This window comes from Aotus nancymaae, unplaced genomic scaffold (genome assembly GCF_030222135.1).
Source record: "Aotus nancymaae isolate 86718 unplaced genomic scaffold, 86718_ANA_hifiasm-v0.15.2.pri h1tg000010l, whole genome shotgun sequence".
NCBI lineage: Eukaryota > Metazoa > Chordata > Mammalia > Primates > Aotidae > Aotus > Aotus nancymaae.
Window position 1 is genome coordinate 37,100,758 of NW_026988421.1, and position 19,908 is coordinate 37,120,665.

Here is a 19,908-nt window from a genome sequence, read left to right on the forward strand (position 1 = left end):
AACAAACCCCTCTCACAAAGCTCATGCCCCTTTGTAGAGAGATGTGGAACTCAAGACTAACCTCACAGGAAGGCAGCAGAGCCTGGTAGTTGAAAGCTGGGATTCTGGAGTCAGGCAGAAGCTGATTAGAGACCCAGCTCTACTAATGTGTGGCCTGGGCAAGTTACTTACCCTCTCCAGGCCTCAGAACTCTCATCCTTAAATTGACTGTGGTTTGGAAGTGCCATTATGCTAGGGGACCAGATTTACCCTCCATCTGACACAACTAAAACAAAATACATGCAACAGTCGTTTTCAGATGTTAGACTTTGCTGGCACAGAACAGTGATCTCTAAGAGATGGGAGATCAATGAGGTGAGCCGTGTGAGTGCCCAGCTTAATGCCTAAGGGACTTGTTTCCAGGCTGCAATGCAAGGAAAGGCAGATCCTTGTTGTATCCCAGAGTTGGAGAGATGCAGGTGGGAGTCTAGAGATGCCAAGGTTACTAGTGGACCAAGAGGAGACACACACACACACACACACACACAGAGAGAGAGAGAGAGAGAGAGAGAGAGACAGAGAGAGAGAGAACAAAGACTAGAGAAGAGAGAGGAGAGATAGAGCACTTCAGAGACTTGTAGAAAGTTCCCTTGAATCTTCAGGTGAGTACTGAGTGAGAAACTACCTGAGGCAGGGCTGAGAAGAGCTTATGTTCCTACCAACAAGGGAAGATGCCTTGTAATCCACAGGGAAGGATTTGACCTCCGTAATGCAGAGAGAAAACAATCAATCAGTGGAAACTGACCCAGAAATGGCACACGATCATTAGTAGACATGGACAGTAAAACAAGTATTATAATTCGTTTTTTTAAAATTATTTGTGTGTTTTTTTGTGAGACAGGGTCTCACTCTGTTGCCCAGGCTAGAGTGCAGTGGCACGATCTCAGTTCACTACAACCTCCACCTCTAGGTTCAAGTGATTCTCTCCTACCTCGGCCTCTGGACTAGCTGAGATTACAGGCATGTGCCACTATGCCCAGCTAATTTACGTATTTTTAGTAGAGACAGGGTTTCACTATGTTGGCCAGACTGGTCTTGAACTCCTGGCCTCATGTGATCTGCCCGACTCGGCTTCCCAAAGTGCTGGGATTATGGGCATGAGTTACCATGCCCTGCTGAGTATTAGAATTCTATTCTATAGATTCAAGAAAGTGGAGGATTTCTTGAGCATGTTAGTAGAGACATGAAAGATAATTTAAAATTTTAACTTGAACGGCTAGAGATGAAAATTTAGAATGTCTGAAATAAAGTGACCATAATTATCTGTCTAAGAATTTGCATTTCTAGTATTCTTTTTACCCTCCAAATATATGTACTTGTGCATGCAAAACCACCATTACATATACTCCCACACACATGCAGAACAAAGTTAGAAAGAGTTTCTGAATATATATCACCAGCAAGGGGTCTATTTTGCTGTGTCGTAAGAAGATAACAACAAGTCTAACAATATACCTAAAAGGAAATGTCTTCTAGTTCTTGCGAAAGACTTGAGGGCATGTGGCCAGCTTTGCGATCATGAGATTAGTTAGAATTTTGGTTTTGCTTCTTGTTGGTTGGGTGACTCTTGGCAAGTTTCTTAATCTTTATAATGGGGACTGTGATACTTCCTCAATAAATAGTAGATATAGGGCGAATGTGATATAATTAAGAAAAAATTACTTCAATTTCCTGATGAACGACAAAATAGCTAATTTTTTTTTCTAGGTTTACTGTGTGTCAGGGACTATGCTAAAACTATTTCACATATAATCGCATTTAATCTTTATAACAACTATGAGTCAGACAGTCTTATCTTCAACTCACAGATGAGAAAAATGTGGCTGAAAGAGGTTCATTAAATTGTGCAGAGTCACTCAGCTTTTTAAGTGGAAGCACATGGATTTTATCTAGGTATGTTAAAATCCTCTTACACAGAGCCCAGACCTTCCAATATGTGTGTGTGTGTGTGTGTGTGTGTGTGTGTGTGTGTGTGTACGGGTTCAGGCTGAGGGCCAGGGTGCTAAAACTTGAAAGCAAGAGGTGGTTCTGGGGGCTATAGAATTAGAAAAAGAAAAAGACCTAGCTTACATTGTGAATTGTACTAACTCCCCACCAGTCACGGTGGCTCATGCCTGTAATCCCAGCACTTTGGGAGGCCGAGTCAGATGGATCACTTGAGGTCAGGAGTTCGAGACCAGCCTGGCCAACAAAGTGAAACCCCATCTCTACTAAAAATACAAAAATTAGTCTGGCATCATGGCAGTCGCCTGTAATCCCAGCTACTCTGGTGGCTGAGGCAGGAGAATCACTTGTACCTGAGAGGGGAAGGTTGCAGTGAGCCAAAATTGAGCCATTACACTCCAGCCTGGGTGACAGAGGGAGACTCTGTGTGAAAGAAAGAAAGAAAGAAAGAAAAAGAAAGAAAGGAAGGAAGGAAGGAAGGAAGGAAGGAGGGAGGGAGGGAGGGAGGGAGGGAGGGAATGAAAGAAATGTACTAACTCCCTGGCAAAGCGTGTGTGTGTGTGTGTGTGTGTGTGTGTGTGTGTGTGTGTGTGTGTGTGAGACAGTCTCGCTGTGTCGCCCAGGCTGGAGTGCAATGGCGCTCACTGCAACCGCCGTCTCCTGGGTTCAAGCAATGCTCCTGCCTCTGCCTCCCAAAGTGCTGGGATTACAGGCGTGAGCCACGGCGCCCAGCAGACCAAAGCTTGTTTTAAATTAGAGAAAACAGAAAGACTGTGGTTTGGAATGAAATTAACTTGGTAGAGCAAAGTGTGGTGTCGCTTATAAGAAGTTTTTCATTTCCTACTATATGTAATACCTTGTCTTTAAGCTTTTAATCCTTTTCTTTCTCCTAGTTATAAGGCGCACTTCCGACCTTGCCCCATGTACATGAGACAGAGGGAGAAGGTGGTCTTTCTTCTTCTGGGGTTGGTTGATGAGGAAGGATTAGATAGCCCATGGACTAAAGTAGGATTTTCTCACTGGAGTAGCTTCTCAGGCTGTTGGAAAATCGAATCCAGAAGCAGATGTTACTGTGGAGCAGAACTCTCAGTTCTGATTTCTTCTAGTTCTGTGTTAGGGCAGCGACACTGTGAAAAGAACTGAGCTGGTTTGGACTGGCTGTCTCTATACAGGGAGCGGCTGACCTGCACTTTTTGGGAAGGCAGATTAAGTAGCTGCTGCAATCCTGCTGTTATCTGTTAAGATCTTTAAATAAGAATAAGAATGATTAAAGAAGAATGGGCCATAGCCCTGGAGAAAGATACCCAGAGAGGCTGAAAGGGAAAGGCATCTCATAAAAGCAAGAGCTGTAATTATCTTCTGATGGCTCTTTGGCGGTTGATCTCTTCTGAGAGGCAGATTTACAACCTGTAAATAATTTGCAAGGTCATTGGACTATCTTCAATGATGTATCAGCTAATTTATTCATGCCGCAAATATTTACTTATGCCAACTATGTGTCAGACACAGCTCTAGACACTGGGGGTACTCCATACTTTTGCTGGAGCTAACATTTGAGTAGAGGGAACAGATAATCAATAAATACACATATGACATAACAGATGGTGATAAGTGATACAAAGAAAATAAAGCAGGGTAAAGGAGAGAAAACAGCAGGGTGAGGGCTGAGTGGGTGCTGGTTTAGATAGGGTCGTTGTATAAGGGTTTGCTTAGGAGAATCTTTTATAATGGGTTATGAAGTTTACAAACTTCATTCAGATTCCACCGAATTGGATTTTATGAGAGTTCAGCTGCAGCTGACACTTACCTCTGGTCTAACTCTGAAAAGAAAAACTGTTTCCCAAAAGAATTTGTGGTATATGTAGTACTGAGGTAGGGAAAGGCTATTTGATGTAGGCAAGATAAAGAACTGGTTTCAATAACTTTTTTTTTTTTTTGAGACAGAGTTTCGTACTTGTTGCCCAGGCTGGAGGGCAATGGTGTGATCTCGGCTCACTGCAACCTCCGCCTTCTGGGTTCAAGCGATTCCCTTACCTCAGCCTCCCAAGTAGCTGGGACTACAGACACGTGCCACCACGTCTGGCTAATTTTTTGTATTTTAGTAGAGACAAGTTTCACCATGTTGGCCAGAATGGTCTCGATCTCCTGACTTCGTGATCCACCCGCCTCGGCCTCCCAAAGTGCTGGGATTACAGGCGTGGGGCACCGCGCCCTGCCTTTCAAGAACTTTGTACAGTGATTACATAGAAATGGATGTGGGTGGTTACAAAGGGTTCTTATCTATTCATTCATGCCCACCTGCCCAGCCCCCTGCTGATTCAGACCAGCTTTTACTGTCAAGTATTATCCAGAAGCCCTGTCTTCATATGCTTTTTATATATCCCTTTTTCTAGCATAGTGTCTGAAATAATAATAATGCAAGGTGACTGTAAAGCACTTGCCATATCCTTTTAATCCCTGCAACAATACCATTAAGTAGGAGCTGTCATTATCCCCATTTTACAGATGAGGAAACTGAAGCTCGGGGAAGTTAACCTGTACACAGCCTGAGTCTGAATTAGTCAGGTCTGCCTGCCTCCACATTCCTAGCCATCAGGCAAAGCTGTTCCTCCTTCTCTTATAAGGTTCAAGTGCATGAATGAGTGAATAAATGGATGGATGGATGGATGGGTGAAAAAACTACTACTTTGATTCTAATGGTTGAAGGAATTAGCTAGAGACAAAGCATCGTGACTCCACTGAACCATCAGAGCAGGCAGGCACAGAATTGGTCAGGTGATAATAACAAAATAGCAGGTGACTATCATTTATTCAAGAATTTATTTATTCAGCATCTCCTCCATGCCAGAGAAGTTAGCCTGCTCCTCGCAGCCACAGACTCTGGCCTCAATGCCTCACTGACCAGGAGTGCTTTGGTGCGGAGACCTGGGCTTCCACTCAGCCCTTTGCGGGTGTTACAGTGATACCGTTGTGGCCAGAGTGGCAGAGGTGGGAGGGGCTGGGAAAAAGAGCGCAGTAGAAGCTGGCCACGAATCGTGCAGATCCGGCCACAGCCTTCAGGCGATATCATTGATTCCAAAACCAGGGCATAGAATGAGCAAAAAGCGGAGGCGAGACTTGGGTCAGCAGGTTTGGGAATTGCAGTTGAGGACCCGAGTTTCTACCTTTTAAAAAGCCACACCCCCTTTCAATGAACAGGAAAAGAGCCGCAAGGTTCTCTGGAAATCCTGGCCTGGTATCAGGAGCGGAAGTTCCCGGGGAGAGCGCAGGTCACTAGGCCTGCAGGAGGTTTTCCTGAAGTTTTGCCTGCTACAGTTTGTTCGATTAAATAATTGGATTTCGATGCCTGTTTCTCAAATGTAGCCTGGATTCCCATGCTGAATGTTTTTAAAACCACTCATGTCCCCCTCTCCCCAGATCCCGCGTTGCCTACCTGCTGCCTTCCCTCCCCGCCAGCCCTCCACCTCCTCCACTTTCCTCCAACAGCCATTGGGAGTCACTCGTCTAGACCATTGTTTCTCGGACTTCCTGGGTATAAGAATTACTTAAAGGAAAAAGTCGGACTCAGGGTCCTGGGAATCTGCAGACACCCTTGTGAGAGATGTCTGGGGAAGCATATTCTGAGAAATGTTTTGGGAGACGATGCGGAGGCCGAGTGAGGGTGGGCGGGCAAGGGCAAGTGCCAGGTGAACCGAGACGCAGCCCTTTGCGGGGATTTTACCCTAGCAAGGGCTTCCTGTGATATGAGCTGCTGCCACGGCTGTGTTCGGAAAGAATTACTCAGTGATGCGTGGTACAGCATGGGCAGGAAGGCTTCATTCAGGACTGAATTAGATCAAGGGACCCCCTGAGTTAGGTCAACGGAGACTCTTGGGAGGGAAGAGAGGTGGGGTACAACTCAGATACAGCACGGGCAAGTAGGAATTGAGAGCCAAGGTCAGCGGTTGGAAAATTCCTAAGAGGCAATGACAGGGTCAGGGGGATTCTGGCTAACCCCACCTAACAGGATTCTTGCTGAGGACATCCCCTGGGGGATGGCAGAGAATGAGAAACCCGATCAGATACGGAGGGTGATCAGATCTCAAGGATGGGGGTTGTTTGCTAAACTGAGTAGGATTCTTTGCTACCACTGGATTTCATGAGGAAGCATGCACAGGCCTAGGAGAGGGCACCACTCAAGTTTGGCCAAGCAGAGACTCTTTGTCGGCTGACACGGCCTCTCCTACCAGTCTGGTTCACAAGAGGCATGCTTGGTTCTTCTGCCTTTTGGCTTGGGACCAGGGCAGGAGCTTGATGGATACTGGCCCAGGAGAGGGAGAAGTGTGGGGGAGGGGAGACCGGGCCTAGCCTTGGAACCCTAGGGCCATAGGCCTGCCAAAATGACAAGGTATGACCAGCTGAGAGCCCACTGCTTCAAGGGTGGGGAGGTCACAGGCTTTTTAGGTTTCCTACAGGGGACCTGGGAGCAGTTTGGAATCATGTTTGTCCCCAGTCCAGTTGGGGATTGCTGTCCCAGCTCAGAGGTAGGGAAGTTGAGACAGTGCCGTGATCTCTAGAGGCAGAAACAGTACATGTGATTTATTTCTCAGCCTCCAACACATTTTTTCCTTCCTTCATGAAGGAATTTCCAAGTTACTTCTCCTCCAGAAATCATGTGGGCTGTGTCCCTGCTGCAGAGAAACAACTTGGTATACGTCAGCTCCCCTGATTAAGAGTCAGCCGGCAAAGCCCTTACTCACTCCAAAAGCATGCGGCCCTTCACATCTGCGCCCATGCTAAAGGGGAGAACATTTTCCATTTTTCTTTTATATACAAATTATACTCTGTCTATTTTAAGAAGAAAAAAAAAACAGTTTAAGCAGCTCTTAACCAACACTTGCAAGAGTAAGCTGACTGGTTTACAATTCAACTCCTTTATTCCCCCAATCATAACATCTTATTTTAGGTAGTTACTCCCATTGCTTAATATTTGATGTCACATAGAGACTCGGTTCCAAACTCTATGACATTCGTGGGCTGAAAGACAAAGGAGTATGACTGGTTTTTCTTCACTTTGAAGACATCTGCAGTTTATTAATTCCACAAGGAAAGCCCGAGGCCAGAGGATGCTGAGATTCTTTGACTATAAAATTTCTTTTTGAGACGGTAGTTCTTCTGTTTTAGTATTGGGTGGAGTTCATGGGGAGACTTACTTTTCCATGAAAATATAGAGGAAATCTTCCCCATCACTGTCACACTATAATATTCTAGGATTTTTATAGCATTAGTAACATAAAGGAAAAAAGGCTCTTGGTTCAGTGTCACCTCCTTTAAAGGAAATTGGCTTATGGTCAGACCACACTGTTCTTATCCCCTGTGTAAGAGGCCAAGTCATCATTTCCCAGTTTTTGCCAGTCTTTCCAGTATTTTGTATCTAGGCAACGTGATAGAAAATAGGCCAGGCCAGGAGTGCTCTGGGAGTCACTGCAGAGCTCAGACTTACTCATGGGGCATATTTTCTTCAATTCACAATGAAAACTCCTAGAAGTTCTGTTTGAATTTTTCCTGAACTTAACCTAGTTGTAAAAATGTCTTTGGGATTTGGCCCAGTGCAGTGGCTCACACCTGTAATTCTAGCACTTTGGGAGGCTAAGGCGGGTGGATCACAAGGTCAGGAGTTCAAGACCAGCCTGGCCAAGATGGTGAAACCCTTTATCTACTAAAAAGACAAAAAAAATAGCCGGGTGCAGTGGCAAGTGCCTGTAATTCCAGCTACTCGGGAGGCTGAGGCAGGAGAATCGCTTGAATCCAAGAGGTGGAGGTTGCAGTGAGCCGAGTCACACCACTGCACTCCAGCCTGGGTGACAGGATGAGACTCTGTCTCAAAAACATAACAAAACAAAAAATATCTTTGGGATTAAAGTCTTCCCAGGCCTTCGTCTAAACACACTATCCTTACTTCAGAAAAATAAAAAAAGAAATTCCAGTTTCCTTTTATGTGTCCCCCTACAAAAGCATCGGACTTTTGGGAGAAAGTCAATTTTTCTTTCCAAATAGGATATGGAACTAAAGATTTCTAAAAGAAGGAATTGAGGTTAGGCTTTACAATTGGTTTCTGGTATTTTATTCCATTCCTGGTCAGTGATCTGTTACTACCCTCTCTGGAGGAAGGGAAACTAGCAGATATTGGTTGGGTCAGAATGGAAGTGGTAAAACCATTCAAGGCCATAAAAGGTCAGCAGACAGGCTTTGTGTTTTAGGCAAACCTGTTCTTTCTGGTTAACCTTAAGTCCCGGGATTCCCTGTTGTATTACTAGCTCGAATTGCATCCCACATTTCTGTTATTGGCCTAAACTTCTCTCCTGACACTGTGAATTCTAGTTTGATTCATGACATTATAAGACAATCTCCTTGAAGGCAGAAACCCTGCCTAGCATTCTGAATGGTCTAACATGGACATGTTCTAGGAGATTTTTTCTTCCCCCTAAATTAGAGGCAGGACTTTATTAAAAAAGAGAAATAATTTTTTTTTGAGACAGGGTCCTGCTCTGTCGCCCAGGCTGGAGTGCAGTGGTATATTCACAACTCACTCAGCCTCCCAAGTGGCTGGAGCTACTGGTGTGAGCCCCCACACCCAGCTAACTTTTAATTTTTTGTGTATGCCCAGGCTGGTCCGGAACTCCTTGGGTTCAAGTGATCCTCCTACCTCAGCTTCCCAAAGTGCTGAAATGACAGGTGTGAGCTACTGTACCTGGCCAGAAAAGAAATATTTAACATTAGATAGTTTCCTGTAGACATATGTAGAAAACATCATATATACAAGCTTAGTAGCAGACGGTTAGAGCTGGAAAGCATTTGAGAAATTTTTTCCTTCAATCCACTTGTTTGCAAATAATGAAGAGTTGGATGACTTAGTCAAGTACTTCAAGAAAGCTGGGACACAGAGTTAGGAATAGAACAAGGGTTGTTTTCAACTTGGGGCAGTTTTGCCCTCCAGGGAATAATTGGCAATGTGCCTGGAAGTTTTTGATGATCACAAATGGCATCTAGCTGAACAGTACAGCCTCCCATAAAAAAAAAAATTAACGGGTTTAAAATGTCAGTAGTGCTGAGGTTGAGAAGTGCTGGTCCAACCCCAGGCTGGCGCTCTTTCTACTTCAGCATTGTCCCAGCATGCTGCACTGTTTGTTCTAAGATTTATTTATTGATGACAGAGACTCAGGTCATTTTGACTTTAGCAGAAGCAAATCAGTACATGTTCAAGTGTGCAGTGTTGCTTTCTTAGCCCTAGGGTTAGTCTATGAATTATGGAATTACAAGGAATGAAGTCCAGTTTGTTTCTACATCTTTCATCTCATTTAGACATCCAACTAGTAAAAGTTGTTTCTCAGAGGTGCTCCGGGGACCCCACATGGCAACGTGGGTGCATCACTTTTGAAGTGACAGATTTTAGCAGTATCTGTATTATTCTCCCCAATTCAGTCTTCAGAAATAGGACTAGATTGGCCGGGTGAGGTGGTTCACGCCTGTAATCCCAGCACTTTGGGAGGCCAAGGAGGGTGGATCACGAGGTCAGGAGTTCAAGACCAGCCTGGTCAAGATAGTGAAACCCCATCTCTACTAAAAATATAAAAACTGGCCAGGCGTGGTGGCCAGCCTATAATCCCAGCTACTTGGGAGGCTGAGGCAGAGAATTGCTCAAACTCAGGAGGCAGAGCTTGCATTGAGCGGAGATCGCGCCACTGCACTCCAGCCTGGGAGACAGAGGAAGACTCTGTCTCAAAAAAACAAAAAACAAAAAAGAAATAGGACTAGATTTTTAAAGCCGGGCTCTGTAATCCAACCACATAGATTCAGTGACTTGGCAATATTAATAAGTGCCTTTACTTTCTATGAATAGATATATTGCACAAGACCAGGAAATTGCTATGGTACTGTTTCAACCAATTTACCCAATGATAGGAGCCCTTTGTACATGGTATCTCAGAAGAGTGCACTTTTTGTACAAAACACCACACAAGATGCTCAACAACTGTGATGAACTCTCATCCCTTCTAATATCACAAGCAGAATTTGTAGTTGGGGACAAGCGCAGTGGCTCATGCCTGTAATCATAGCAGTTTGGGAGGCCGAGGTGGGCAGATCACTTGAGATCAAGAGTTTGAGACCAGCCTGGCCAACATGGCGAAACCCTGTCTCTACTAAAAATACAAAAAATTAGCCAGGTGTGGTGGCACATGCCTGTAATCCCAGCTACTTGGGAGGCTGAGGCAGGAGAATCACTTGAACCCATGAGGCAGAGGTAGTGGTAAGTTAAGACTGGGCCTCTGCACTCCAGCCAGGGTGACAGAGCAAGACTGTATCTCAAAAAAAAGAATCTGTAGTTGGCAATGGCAAAGAAAATTTTTGCCTCTGGAGGGATTAGAGTGAACTTTTCAGCCCTTTTTGGTCAATACAGAAATTAGTTCTCCCAGTCAATGCTGAGAATTGGTGGGAATTTTCTCTCGTTTTGTTTGTTTTTCCTGTTGCTATCATACATTTAACCTCTACATGTTATAAAAATCACAATCTATTGTTACTATTTTTTTTCTTAAAACAACAAATTGGAGGCCGGGCATGGTGGCTCACGCCTGTAATCCCAGCACTTTGGGAAACCGAGGCAGGCACATCACAAGGTCAGGAGTTTGAGACCAGCGTGGCCAACATGATGCAACCCTATCTCTACTAAAAATACAAAAATTAGCCAGGTGTGGTGGCATGCGCCCTCTAATCCCAGCTACTCTGGAGGCTGAGACAGGAGAATCCCTTGAACCTGGGAGGCAGAGGTTGCAGTGAGCCGAGATCACGCCATAGCATTCAAGCCTGGGTGACAGAACGAGACTCCGTCTCAAAAAAGAAAAAAAAAACAAAGAAAAACGGAAGGGTTCGAGTGAGCTTCCCACCTTCTTCTTCGATGTAGCTAGGATTACAGGCATGCACCATCACACCTGATTAATTTTTTAATTCTTTGTAGAGATGGGGGTCTCATCATCTTTCCCAGGCTGGTCTCAAACTCCTGGACTCAATAAATCCTTCCACCTCAGCCTCCCAAAGTGCTGGGATTACAGACGTGAGCCACTGCGTCCGGCCGCTCGATTCAGTCTTTACCTCTCGCCCCTCTGTCTCATTCATGACTTGAAATTTCTGGCCGAGAGTGGTGGCTCACGCCTGTAATCCCAGCACTTTGGGAAGCTGAAGTGGGCGGATCACCTGAGATCAGGAGTTTAAGACCACCAGCCTGGCCAACATGGCTAAACCCTATCTCTACTAAAAACACAAAAATTAGCTGGGCGTGGTGGTGGGCGCCTGTAATCCCAGCTAATCTGGAGCCTGAGGCAGGAGAATCACTTGTACCCAGGAGGTGGAGGCTGCAGTGAGTGGAGATGGACCCACTGCACTCCAGCCTTGGTGACACAGCAAGACTGTGTCTCAAAAAAAAAAAAAAAAAAAAAAAAAAGACTAAAGAAAAAGAAAAAGAAATTTCATAAGCACCAGAGTTTGACTCTTCTTATGGAGAAGTGATGGGAGATATGTTTACTGCCAAAATGCCCTGAGAGGCTAAAAGCAAAATGGCTGACATCTTATTATGGGTGACTATAATGATAACAGAGGAAGAGGTAGGGGTTGGGAGGTCCTAAGGAAATGGAAGCCTATCTCCTACTTAGGCTGCTATGTGCTTTCCTGTTTTCTCTGCAGATTAATTGGCACAGCCACTGTAGCCTTGAAGGACCTGATTGGTGACCAGAGCCGATCCCTGCCGTACAAGTTGATCTCCCTGCTAAATGAAAGGGGGCAGGATACTGGGGTGAGTGTTTCCTCTCTCATTGAATGGCTTTGAAGTGAGATGATTGAGTGAAAGTTCATTAAGAAAAAGCTCTAAGGCCAGGCGTTCTGGCTCATGCCTGTAATCCCAGTACTTTGGGAGGCTGAGGCGCGTGGATCAGCTGAGGTCAGGAGTTTTAGGCCAGCCTGGCTAACATGGTGAAATCCCTTCCCTACTAAAAATACAAAAATTAGTTGGATGTGGTTGTGGGCGCCTGTAATCCCAGCTACTTGGGAGGCTGAGGCAGGAGAATCCCTTGAACCTGGGAGACAGAGGTTGCAGTGAGCCGAGATTGCGCTGTTGCACTCCAGCCTGGGCTACAAGAGCGAAATTCCATCTCAAAAAAAAAAAAAAAAAAGAAAGAAAAAGGTCTAAATTGTCAGAACCAATTGGTGACATCAGGGGAAAAAGAAGTAAAGAAGGAAGGGTATAAAGTGCTAATTAGCTAACTACACACAAAAAAAATCTGGTTTTGAGATTTTTCTGGTGATCTTTCTCAAGTGTGTGTGCTTTAAGTAAGAATCTGGGTCTGTTTGTAAATGACATGGACCTTATTTTATGCTCTCAATCACGAACTAGGAAATTACGTAGATATGATTATCTATGACAGAATTCTATAGAGTAAGGGTGACCCCTTCTGGGTGTAGCTCTGTGCTTAGCCATGTGGGTGTTAACATTTGTGTGGTTAGATATAATTCTGTATATCAGATACTCTGAAACATTCTGTAGAAGGAAGAATGATATAACCTTGGAATATCAAGATGGCAATATCATAAATCTTTTTTTTTTTTTTTTTTGAGATGGTATCTCATTCCATCACCCAGGCTGGAGTGAGGTGGTGTGATTTCAGCTCACTGCAACCTCTGCCTCCTGGGTTCAAATGATATTCCTGCCTCAGCATCCAGAGTAGCTGGGATTATAGGCACATGCCACCATGCTTAGTTAATTTTTATATTTTTAGCAGAGATGGAGTTTCACCATGTAGGTTAGGCTGGTCTCGAACTCCTGACCTCAGGTAATCCACCCACCTCAACCTCCCAAAGTGCTGAGTTACAGGTATGTGCCACCAGGCCCGGCCTCCTAATCTTTATTATTACATTGGGTGCTGGATGTTTTCTGGTCACAGCCTCTCTCAGTAAGTACATCTTGATATTGTCTGATGCAAGACCAGAATTCTCTTTCTCAAGTACATGTGCTTTTAAAAAGAATGACTCAAGTGTCACAAGTCCCAGATTTCATGTAATTAAAGAAGCACTCATAAAGGTACCATGCTTGGCCCATAACTTCCAACCCCTTCATTTTCCAATCAACTTATGTTTCTTGGGAGCCTAGGCAAAGGGAGAAAATTTTACACTAAAAGATGGAATCCTGTAGGCAAAGCTTGACTTCTCAACAGCCATGTGAGAGAATGGCAGTTTTGCTGGTCTGGTCTCTAAAACTTAGAGGTTTGCTACAAATCAGCATTCTAATCAAAACGCACATTCAGAATATTGACTATCATCTGTTTACCCAAAACCTAGCTGAGAGAAATGATGCTCAGGAAAGGTGGTATAAGTCAGTGATTTTTCTGCCTTCTTTTTTTTTAAGCACAGAAGAAAGCGTATGTAGACTCCTAGAAGGGCAGAACTGTTGTGATTCAATGGAGCGTGTTAGTCCATTTGGCACTGCTATAAAGGAATACCTGAGGCTGGGTAATTTACAAAGAAAAGAGGTTTATTTGGCTGTCAGTTCTGCAGGCTGTACGAGCATGGCACCAACATCTGCTTGGCTTCTGGTGAGGCCTCAGGAAGCTTTTACTCATGGGGGAAGGTGGAAAGGAAGCAGGCATGACATACGGTGAGAAAGGGAGCAAGAGAGAAGAGGGGGAAGCAGCCAGACCCCTTTTAATAACCAGACCTTGTGGTAACTAATAGGGTGAGAACTCATTCATTACTGCAAGGATGGCACCAAGTCCTTCATGAGGGATCCACCCCTATGACCCAAACACCTCCCACTAGGGCCCACATCCACTACTGGCAGTCACATTTCAACATGAGATCGAGATTTGGAGGCCACAAACATCAAAACCATACCATGGAGTAAGGAAAGTAAAGGGCCTCAAGCCCTGCCCCCTATGATTTACCCTTTTGGGAGTCTCTGGAGCACCTCTGGGAATCCCCAGGTTACTAGAATACAGCATGAAATCCACAGATCCAGGGGATGATCGTCTGTGTGTTCTTCTAGGGTTGAAAAGTTTGATTCTTAGATTAAGTCTAGCAACTAAGCCCTTCAGCACTCCCTGCTTTCAGCTGTGAGATGCTGCTCTTATGATTCTTTGTGTGCTGTGAAACTGGCTGGGGGCATATTCCTTATCCTCTTCAGTGTCTTCCAGAGCAGTAGTTCCAAGTCACAGGTGTACCAGTCTATGAGGGAGTCTTCAATGATGAACAGACAAATGGAAAAACATAGGGCAGTGCACTGTGTGTGTGTGTGTGTGTGTGTGTGTGTATGTTTACCAGATGTAGGAAAAGTGGCAAATGGAAGTATAGAATGTGCATTTCAATTTACATAAACAGGCTGGGCACGGTGGCTCATGCCTGTAATCCCAGCACTTTGGGAGGCCGAGGCGGATGGATCATGAGGTCAGGAGTTTGAGACCAGCCTGGCCAACATAGTAAACCCTTGTCTCTACTAAAAATACAAAAAAAATTAACTGGGCATGGTGGCAGGCACCTGTAATCCCAGCTACTTGGGAGGCTGAAGCAGGAGAATTGCTTGAACCCGGGAGGTGGAGGTTGCAGTGAGCCAAGATCGAGCCACTGCACTCCAGTCCGGGTGACAGTGTGAGACTCTGCCTCAAAAATATAAATAAATAAATAAATTCACATAAATAGGCTGGGCGTGGTGGCTCATGCCTATAATCCCAGCACTTTGGGAGGCTGAGGCAGACGGATCACCTGAGGTCAGGAGTTTGAGACCAGCCTGGCCAACATGGTGAAACCCCATCTCTACTAAAAAAAAAAAAAATACAAAAATTAGCCAGGCATGGTGGTGCATGCCTGTAATCCCAGATACCCAGGAGGCTGAAGCAGGAGAATCGCTGGAATCCAGGAGGTGGAGGCTGCAGTGAGCCAAGATTGCAGCAGTGAGCCAAGATCGCGTCACTGTGCTCCAGCCTGGATGACAAAGCGAGACCCTGTCTCAAAATAAAATAAAATGAAATTCACATAAACAACAAATAATTTCTCAGTGTAAGTATGTCCTTTATGATGTCCTGTATTTTATCTGGTCACTTTGCGTGTGTGTGCACATGTGTGTATGTGTGTGCCATCCTTATTTCAAAAAATAGCAAATTTTTTGAAATTTTGTGGGTTCAAGAAATTAAAAAGTACTGTACATCAAACTCTGCCCTTAAATAATGTTCCACATGAGAAATTTATCTCCACTCTTTTTTTTTTTTTTTTTTTTTTGAGATGGAGTTTCGCTCTTGTTACCCAGGCTGGAGTGCAATGGCGCGATCTCGGCTCACCGCAACCTCCGCCTCCTGGGTTCAAGCAATTCTCCTGCCTCAGCCTCCCAAGTAGCTGGGACTACAGGCCTGCGCCACCACGCCCAGCTAATTTTTTTGTATTTTTAGTAGAGATGGGGTTTCACCATGTTGACCAGTATGGTCTCAATCTCTTGACCTCGTGATCCACCCGCCTCAGCCTCCCAAAGTGCTGGGATTATAGGCGTGAGCCACCGCGCCCAGCCCTCCACTCTTACAAGTAGGAATAACTTTATCTCTTGTAAGGAACTAAGGAACTAGTATGTTTCCTCCTTGTTGGTGAAAGCTACATCACATTTTCAGTTTCCCTTTTTGTTTGGCTCTAGGCATTTTGGAGGACACAGATTATGCAAGAGGAATGGCAATTGTATTTAACTTCATGGTTTGCATATTTGTTTCCTCTTTAGCCAGAGTCAATTCTGCTTTTTTTATCCTATTTTATGAATCACAATTTTATATACATGTTTTGTTAGCCACTTTTTTTTTTTTCTAGCTCTGTCGCCTAGGCTGGAGTGCAGTGGTGCGATCTCTGCTCACTGCAACCTCCACCTCCTGGATTCAAGCGATTCTCCTGCCTTAGCCTCTTGAGTAGCTGGGATTACAGGCACCTGCCACCCCATCTAGCCAATTTTTGTATTTTTTGTAGAGATGGGGTTTCACTGTGTTGGCCAGGCTGGTCTCGAACTCCTGACCTCGTGATCCACCCACCTTGGCCTCCCAAGGTGCTGGGATTATAAGCATGAGCCACCGTTCCTGGCACCATCTCAGCTCACTGCAACCTCCGCACCCCCCACACCCCTTGGGTTCAAGCAGTTCTCCTGCCTCAGCCTCTGAGTAGCTGGGATTACAGGCGCCTGCCACCATGCCCAGCTAATTTTTGTATTTTTAGTAGAGATGGGGTTTTGCCATGTTGGCCAAACTAGTCTCGAACTCCTGACCTCAGGTAATCTACCCACTTCAGCCTCCCAAAGTGCTGGGATTACAGGCATGAGCCACCGTTCCTGGCCCTAAAGTTCTTCTTTAAAGAGAAGCATGAAAGTAAATCTCAGCAATTAATAATGAAATAAGCAATAAGCAACCAAATTAATTAATCATTTACAGTGAGCCTCTGTAATTGTGATTCTGTGATGGGAGGCCATCTCCAGTCTGGGATGGAGGTGTGTGACAAGTTCACATCTGCTTGTCACAACTTTATTGATGAGGTGGCCCCTTAGCATAGATACACTTGGCAACCTGTGACAGGGAGCTCCTTCCCACCCGGCCTTGGATCTCAGTGGGAGGATAGGAACAGTAGAGTGTGGGACCCCTCCCCCTTTCTAGTCTCGCTTTCCTATTCCCTCTATCTTACCCTTCCAAGACTTTGGCTCCTGCTAAAGTCGCTTGCATTGAGTCTATAACATGCTGGTGCCCTTCACTGATAATATTTGCAACGAATTATTTCTACCCAGGCCACCATTGACTTGGTGATCGGCTATGATCCACCTTCTACTCCACATCCAAATGATCCGAGTGGGCCCAGTGTGCCAGGCATGGGAGGTAAGCTGACCCTTCTGAAAGCCCAGCCACCCCCAGCGGAGGCTGCTAAAGACACACAGGAGAGTGTCTGGAGAGAGCCGGCCATGAATTCACCAGCCTGTAGCTTCCTGCCCATCCAGATAGGGGCCCCTGCTAGGCAGGTGGGGCTGCCTGAATTGGGACATTGCATTTGTTTACACAATCCCCTTGAAGGTAGAAGGGAAGAATGAACCAGTCTTTTACTGAACAACCACACAGTGAGCACAAAAAGCACGTGCGGGCTCCAACAGAATGTCCCATGGCTTTGCTTCAGGTTTGTGGCTTCCACCCCATACAGTGTCCCCAGGCTGTTTGGCTCAAGGAATGGCCCCTCTGCTCTCTTCCATATGTCTCCTCACCTCCCAAAGGTGCGACCACTGGGCTGAGCTCTCAGCATCAGTCTCATGGGCGTGGCCTTCGATTGGAGCCTCCTTCTCTCTCTCCCATAACCCTGGCCCCAGCTGGTTCTCAAACGTCTGGTCCCCAAACAGCCCCCAGTCCTCTAAGCAATTGCTTCTCTTCAGCATAACCCGTATTGTCCTTGGTCTCTGATATGGGCTGCCAGTCATTCAGGGCCATCAGATGCCACTCTAGGTGGGGTTGGGGCTGGGGGCTCAGGGATGGAGCGCCTGCAAGACAATCGGACTCTCATGCAGCTGAGTCTGACCCCCTCTCAGTGTTACCCCGGGATGACGTGATGCTAAAAGTGTCTCTGTCCCTTCCTCAGACTTAAGATGCATGACCAATGGCCCCATCTGTTACCCGTCTTGGGATGTGACCCAGGAAGGGAGGGGCCCCTCCTCTCACCACACTCACCTGCTTCCTTGAAATTCTCCCTCCTGAGAGAAAGTCCTGGCACTTGTTCCTGAGGTGGCTCCTTGAGGCCTGTCTTCTTGCTTCTCTCGCTTCAGAACTCGGCTCTCCGGCCGCCCGAGGGTCCACTCTGCACCGCAGCAGCACCTCTCTGCCTGCCCTGCCCATTCCTGCCTGACTTCTCATCTTGCTCAGCCTGACCCTAGCCCCTGCCCCTGCTTATGCACCTGTGATGAATGCTTTGGCCCATTTTTTGACCAAGTAGTTGTGGGTTTCCAGGGAGGGCTAGCTGGCTTCCTCTTGGTGACAAGACCGATATGGCCCTGGCACATCAGCAGTGTGCTCTGCCCGTGACCCTCTTCAAAGTGGCACCCTGAGCATGCTACTTGGCCTTGGACACTGAGCCCTGCAGGAGCGCTGCCGTGGCTCAGGAACATCCATGACTCCCTTTGCTTCCACAGCAGTGATGACAAAAAGAAACCCACAAAACATAGAGGACACAGGCCAGCACCGGTAACACCATCAGGTGCTGAACTGAGTGGTCCTGCCATTTCCCTGGGACCTCCTCTGCTTATGACTGTTGTCACCAGCATTTGTATCTGTGTGGGAGAGTACTAGGTGCTTTCTGGCCTGCACAAGGCAGCCCTAATTGATGGACTATCTAGAGTAGCCTCTGAATTGAAAAGATCAGGGCATCTTTCTTCACACTATTGTTTCTCCTAAGCTGGACCCTGTTTGTTAGTTTCCTAGGGCTGTTGTACTAAACTACTGCAAACTGGGTGGCTTAAGCAGCAGAAACATATTCTCTCACAGTTCTGGACATCAGAAGTCTGAAAAGTTAACGTGTCAGCAGGGTTGGTCCTGGAGCCGCTCAGCCTTTCTCCCAGCTTCTGTTGGTTGCCAGCCTTCCTTGGCATCTGTGGCTTGTAGACGCATCACTCCAGTCTCTGACTCTGCTGTCAAATGGTGATCTACCTGTGCGTCTTGGTGTCTTTGTTGCCTTTTTCCCCGCCAGGATATAGATCCTGAGTGGCTCAAGGATCCTCCTGTGTGTGTTTTTACCTGGTGTTCTCCTCTCTATGCATCTGTTTTTGTTTGCTTGTTTTTGAGACTAGTCTCACTCTATCTCCCAGGCTGGAGTGCAGTGGTGTACAGTATCAGTTCACTGCAACCTCTGCCTCCCGGGTTCAAGCAATTCTTATGCCTCAGCCTCCCGAGTAGCTGGGATTACAGGCGCCTGCCACCATGCTTGGCTAATTTTTGTATTTTTAGTAGAGATGGGGTTTTACCGCATTGGCCAGGCTGGTCTTGAACTCCTGACCTTAAGTGATCTGCCCACCTTGTCCTCCCAAAGTGTTGGAATTATAGGTGTGAGTCACCACACCCGACCCCTCTCTGTGTGTCTGTGTCTAAATTTCTTATAAGGCACTGGTCACTGGATTGGGACCCACCCAAATCAAGTTAAGATAAAGTCATTCTGGATTAGGGTGAGTTCTAACCTTCTCTTAAGGTTTGTAACCTTATCTTAACTGTACAGAAACCTTATTTCCAAATAAGATCACATTCTGAGGTTCCAGTGGACGTGAATTTGGAAGAACAGTATTCAACCCAGTACACTGGCAGATAAAAGACAATTTCATCATGTTTATTCCATTCCAAGAGCCAAAATATTAAATGGATGCTCTTGTGTTACCCTTTCTGCCAGGCCTTCAGGGAAAAAAGAACACTGTGGTTCATTCAAGTAAAACGAGTAAACTTGAAGAGGTCAGCGCCACACCATTTATTAGTATTTATGGAGTCAGAACATTGCTTGCTGGGTTTATTTTTTATTTTATTTTATTTGAGATTGAATATTGCTTTGTTGCCCAGGCTGGAGTACAGTGACATGATCTCGGTTTACTGCAACCTCTGCCACCATGCAGGGCTAATTTTTGTATTTTTAGTAGAGACAGGGTTTCACCACGTTGACCAGGCTGGCCTCAAACTCCTGACCTCAAGTGATCCTCCCGCCTCAGCCTCCCAAAGTACTGGGATTACAGGTGTGAGCCAGCGTGCCTGGCTTGCTGGGTTTCTTGAGTACCATTGCTAGATGCTGTAGCACTGGGGATGATGAGTGTTTTAAGACACAGTTCCTGCCCTCCAGAAACTTTTGGTTCAGTTTTGGTGACAAGATTCTTTTTAATCCCAAAGA

The 19,908-nt window shown here is 45.8% G+C and overlaps 1 protein-coding gene across 3 annotated transcripts in view; it reads left to right on the forward strand.

Annotated features, from left to right (window-relative positions):
• The window catches only part of MYOF (myoferlin), a 179,139-nt gene that overhangs the window by 37,644 nt on the left and 121,587 nt on the right, over positions 1–19,908 (forward strand). For all 3 annotated transcript variants that reach the window (XM_064374110.1, XM_021669047.2, XM_021669046.2), the window contains exons 4-5: positions 11,698–11,806; positions 16,799–16,886. In XM_064374110.1, coding sequence (XP_064230180.1) covers positions 11,698–11,806; positions 16,799–16,886 — 197 coding nt within the window. The remainder of the gene's footprint in view (positions 1–11,697; positions 11,807–16,798; positions 16,887–19,908) is intronic.